This window comes from Miscanthus floridulus, chromosome 16 (genome assembly GCF_019320115.1).
Source record: "Miscanthus floridulus cultivar M001 chromosome 16, ASM1932011v1, whole genome shotgun sequence".
Lineage (NCBI taxonomy): Eukaryota > Viridiplantae > Streptophyta > Magnoliopsida > Poales > Poaceae > Miscanthus > Miscanthus floridulus.
Genome location: NC_089595.1, coordinates 66,419,579 through 66,425,070, shown reverse-complemented (window position 1 = coordinate 66,425,070; position 5,492 = coordinate 66,419,579). Strand labels below are relative to the sequence as shown.

At 40.3% G+C, this 5,492-nt stretch overlaps 1 protein-coding gene across 1 annotated transcript; it reads left to right on the top strand.

The window, feature by feature from the left end:
• Positions 1-536: 536 nt before the first annotated feature.
• On the top strand, positions 537-4,367 carry LOC136513385 (small ribosomal subunit protein eS4-like). Its single transcript, XM_066507392.1, has 5 exons — positions 537-660; positions 2,693-2,770; positions 2,856-3,036; positions 3,131-3,228; positions 3,704-4,367. Exons 1-5 carry the CDS (start codon positions 658-660, stop codon positions 4,133-4,135), a joined length of 792 nt encoding a protein of 263 aa, XP_066363489.1. The 5' UTR covers positions 537-657; the 3' UTR covers positions 4,136-4,367.
• The last annotated feature ends 1,125 nt before the right edge of the window (positions 4,368-5,492 follow it).

Genomic DNA, 5,492 nt, shown 5'->3' with positions numbered 1-5,492 from the left:
TTGACTTGTTGCAGAGGCTAGGACTTTATTAATAAAGCTTTCTCCATATGAGAAATCTGTTCATATACATGTCAGGGTTTGTAAACTGTTTACTGCATATGGATGGAATAAATTCATTCTTTCTTTTCTTTACTAATGAATAATACTCTCACTATTCCAAATTATAAGACGTTTTAGCTTTTATAGATACATTGTTTTAACTATTTATATAGTGTATATCTAAGTACATAGTAAAAGTTATGTATGTGGAAAAACCAAAACTGTCTTATAATTTAAAATAGAGGGAGTAATAAGGAGGCGTTGAGGATTATTTTTTCTTTTCTGAGAGAGAGCAGGAATTTGAGGTTGAGGATTAGAAGAATGAAAAGAAAAAAAGAAACCACATGGTACACGTGGGCCTTGTCGGCCTTCTTGGCCCGTATAATTTGGCTAACCCATCCGCACGCCCGCTCCAACCAAGCCCCAAAACTCCACAACACAGATCTGCGCCGTTAACACCACATCCCACGGCCACTAGCACCAGCTCGGGCAATAAAGAGGTCTCATTCCGACTCCGCCGTCGCATTTAGCACCTTCGCACACCCGCGCAGCGAGCTCGCCGCCGCCGCCATCTTTCGTCCGCTCGTGCGCGCGTAGGAACCCTAGGCACCGAGCAAGATGGTAAGATTCCTGAAGCCTTTGCGTTCTAAGCTATGTTCTCTAGTTGTTTCCATCGATTTTTGTCTCTGATTTTTTGGGCAGTAGTTCTCCCCTTCGGTTCACCGTTTACTATATGATCGGTTCTTGATTCGATTCAGCGAGAGTCTGGGTAACCTTAGGAATATGTGCATTTTATTGTCCGTTGCCTCTTATGATTACCTGTTCTTGATTCATCGTTTGTTTAGCGTTTATTAGGTCACGCGTTTGGCTTATATTTGCGTTAGACAGAGGTCCATTCAGATTAGATCTATATATGTTTGATGTATCATGGCGAGTTTGATATATAGAGGAGATTGCTTCCTGTGTTTTAATGCATCTTATGATGAGATGGCAATATTTTTTTTTTCTTTTAATCTAGCTATTTTTCTAGTTTTAGTTGAATTATGTTACTGGTCGAGCAGTGATTAGTCTGGGTGTGATCGGACTCTGTTACCGGCATTTCTGTTGTCTTTCGAATCATGATGGAGCTGTAGAGAAACAAAATGGTAGGGTAAGCTTTTGTTTTACAAAATATAATTTGATTGTCAATTTCAGGGTATGAATGATAGATGGTGCACAATAAATTAAAGGGTAAAGTACACTTTCCAACCCAACTCGCGCCGAAGTTCGATTTTCAACCTTCAACTATGAAACCGGTTAAGAAAACACCCTCCAACTATCAAAACTGGATAAATTTGGTCCTCGGCTAGTTTCCAAAGCGGTTTTCTATTTTCGGGAGACGCCAAAATTTTATATTATTTTTTTGAGCATCTTAACGTCCTCAAATGAAAAAACTCAAAACTACAAAGTTGTAGATCTCATTGAGAGCTACAACTTTGGTATAAAAAGTATTTTCATTTAACTCCATACAAATAATATATTGGTGCTCTAATGCGGCAAGCGCTAGTAGGCGATTATTATAGTGCTGAAATTTTATATTATTTTTTCGAGCATCTTACTGTCCTCAAATGAAAAAAATTAAAACTATAAAGTTGTAGATCTCATCGAGGTCTACAATTTACATATAAAAATTATCTTCATCCGACATCGTATTGAAGGGTTATGATTTTTTCGAAATTTAAGTCTCGTCACGCGACAAAACAATACTGTGGCGTGACGAGACTCAAATTTCGAAAAATCATAACCCTTCAATACGATGTCGGATGAAGATAATTTTTATATGTAAATTGTAGACCTCGATGAGATCTACAACTTTATAGATTTAATTTTTTTCATTTGAGGACAGTAAGATGCTCGAAAAAATAATATAAAATTTCAGCACCATAATAATCGCTTACTAGCGCTTGCCGCATTAGAGCACTAATATATTATTTGTATCGAGTTAAATGAAAATACTTTTTATACCAAAGTTGTAGCTCTCAATGAGATCTACAACTTTGTAGTTTTGAGTTTTTTCATTTGAGGACGTTAAGATGCTCAAAAAAATGATATAAAATTTCGGCGCCTCTCGAAAATAGAAAACCGCTTTTGAAACCAGCCGAGGACCAAATTTGTCCGGTTTTGATAGTTGGAGGGTGTTTCTTAACCGGTTTCATAGTTGAAGGTTGAAAATCGAACTTCGGTGCGAGTTGAGGGTTGGAAAGTGTACTTTACCCTAAATTAAATGACTTCGAACCTCCCTTACTGGACCATTGTATTTTTGAAGCTAATGTTCTGTTTTACGGCCAACATATTGGGTTTTTTAGGGCGACATATTGGGTGTTTGGTTAGTCCACTAGTATCAGCCAATTCTGTTGTGGAGTATTAGGAATTGTTTTTTTTCTGTCAAAACCACTTCTCATGGAGTGTTGTGGTTATACTATTTGCTTTTTCTTTGGCCATTATGTGCCAAGATGTTCAAGGAGTTTAAAACAATTTGTCTTTGTTTAGCGAGCTGTATATTTTGCTATTTTTTGTTCATGCGTATAATCAGTGTTAGCTATATGCCTATATTCAACATCATCTTATGGCTTGTAACGTTTTATTAATTTCCCTGTTGTTAACACTTAAACAGGCGAGGGGTTTGAAGAAACATCTGAAGAGGCTCAATGCTCCGAAGCATTGGATGCTTGACAAGCTTGGTGGAGCATTTGTATGTTTGTCTTAGACTTGTAATATGATGTTCAATTACTTACCGGATACTCATCTGTGCTCATTCGTGTTTTTCTGTTGAGCAGGCACCCAAGCCTTCATCTGGTCCCCACAAAGCTAGGGAGTGCTTGCCTTTGATCCTCATCCTCAGGAACAGGTTGAAGTATGCTCTGACCTACCGTGAAGTCATTTCAATCTTGATGCAGCGACATGTTATGGTTGATGGAAAGGTCAGGACTGATAAGACATATCCATCTGGATTCATGGGTAGGTTGCGTGCCAGATGTGATTTTGGGTGTATGTCTAATGTCATGGCTATTGCAAGTTACAGATTGAGTTATTGTTTACCTGAATCCTGCAGATGTTGTGTCAATTCCGAAGACTGGGGAGAATTTCCGCCTTCTCTATGATACCAAGGGGCGCTTCCGTCTCCACAGTATCAGGGATGATGAGGCCAAGGTAATGCATCACAGGTTCCAATAGAAGTGTTTTTTTCTTCTTCTTTGCTTTTCATGGTTTTGTGCTGTCACTGTTTTTCTGTACGCAATGTTTCAAAGGCATCGCCTGGGTGTACCCAGCTCGCCTTGGGAAACAGTGGCGCCTTGTCGCCTGCCTAGGCGTCCAAGCGGACCAGCACTCGCCTGGACGCCTAGTTGCCTTTTAAACACTGTCTGTATCTATGAAATGATGTGATTATTTTGTTTCTTTAACCAAGTAATTGTGGTAAAACGTCCGATTTGTATGTATTTTCATCTGTGGAAGGTTCTTATCTGCAATTAATAGCTTCCCTGAAGCTTATGGTTGTGTAATGGAGCAAATATGGTGCCTTTGTGCCAGTGTAGTTTCTCCATGTTTGTTCTTACCTGAAATCTTATTTCTCCTATAGTCTGTTTCAAAATTTGCTTAATGTTATCTAATGAGAACTGTTGTGCAGTTCAAGATGTGCAAGGTGCGGTCTGTGCAATTTGGGCTGAAGGGCATCCCTTTCCTGAACACCTACGATGGGCGCACAATCCGCTACCCAGACCCCCTAATCAAGGCCAATGACACCATCAAGATTGACCTGGAGACCAACAAAATTGTGGACTTCATCAAGTTTGACGTTGGGAACGTCGTGATGGTGACTGGTGGAAGGAACACCGGGCGTGTTGGGGTGATAAAGAGCAGGGAGAAGCATAAGGGCAGCTTCGAGACCATCCACGTTGAGGATTCCCTGGGCCACCAGTTTGCCACCCGCATGGGCAACGTGTTCACCATTGGTAAGGACAAGAAACCGTGGGTGTCTCTTCCCAAGGGCAAGGGTATCAAGCTTAGCATCATTGAGGAAGCAAGGAAGCGCAATGCTGAGGCTGCTGCTGAGGCTTGATTCTCGCAACTTAGGCTTAGGATAAACCATTGCTGTAAGCATTCGATCAATAGGTGCAGACATGAGACTGATGGGACACTAGTGTTATGGAGCTGTTTTGAACACCGAAGCTGCTGGTTCACATTTTTTCTTTGTTTTTTTCTTTGCGATTTTGATACTATATTTATCATGTGTTTTCGTTTATTGAGCAAATGAGACATTACAAGTTTGCGACCTTTGTTCACTTGTGATGATGCTATTCTACTTGTTCTGCTCCTTGAAGCTGCTCCAACTATGTTAGGTTTAGGGCTACAGGTGGCTTGTTTATCTGCTACATGCTATACATGTTTGTGTTTCAGATGATGATAGCAGTGGTGCAGAGCTTTAGTGGACACCCTTGATATCTTTGAAACGACGATTTCTAGTTTGGACTAGCAGATTCTTTATGAAACTGAATAATTTTCAGCTACATTTTGTCATCTTCAACATTAGCATGTTGACCACACGATAGGTGACTGTAGTTATGTGCCATTCTGCCCCCAGCTGGATACTGTCATCAACAAGTCAACACAAAGCAAAGTGATGCATAAAAGCTTCACTAAAGTCTTGGGACGTAACAATTCACAGGCTCCCAGCATATATAATGCAATATGCAAATAGATCATCTCGAGGAGGAGGAGGGGGAGGGGGAGGGAGGATAGCATCCATCTATTCCAGAACAATTATACATGAGCCGGTATCTTTGAATGGTGAGCGACAACGGAAATGCAGGGTAGGGTGATGCTTTACTGAGGCTTCTCATAACTGTTCTGATCCCTGAACTCAGCTATCTTGCTTCTGATCATCTCTGCCACATGAGGCTGAACAAACATGTGTGTGGGATCAAGCATGTGCACGATGAACCTCTCTGATGCAGGCATCGAAGCATTCAGATTAACAATGAACTGTGCCATTGGTACATCACTGAGAAAAAGAAAAGAAGGAATAACACGAGTGTGTATTATAAAGAACTTCAGAAGGACAAAAAGAAAAACAACAAAGATGGATCAGCTTTTCTCGGGAATATACCAGGAGATGAACAACCCCTTGATAGCATTGACCATCTTGTCTGCACTCTGGAAAAATATTTCTTTTAGCTTTTGTCAACAGCCAACCCGAACCAACAGGCACATATAGCATATAGTATGGTGTTAAATGACAACACAGCGGTGATCCTAGAAACACGGTTAAAATAAGGATGATGAAGATTGAAGAACCATGTGCCTTAAAAGATGGTCTGCACACTAGGAGATGCTGATGATGAGCTCTGATTTACAAAATGACCAACGTCTAAACCAACAATGCCTATCGTAGGTCTGAAAAAGATACAAGAAAATGG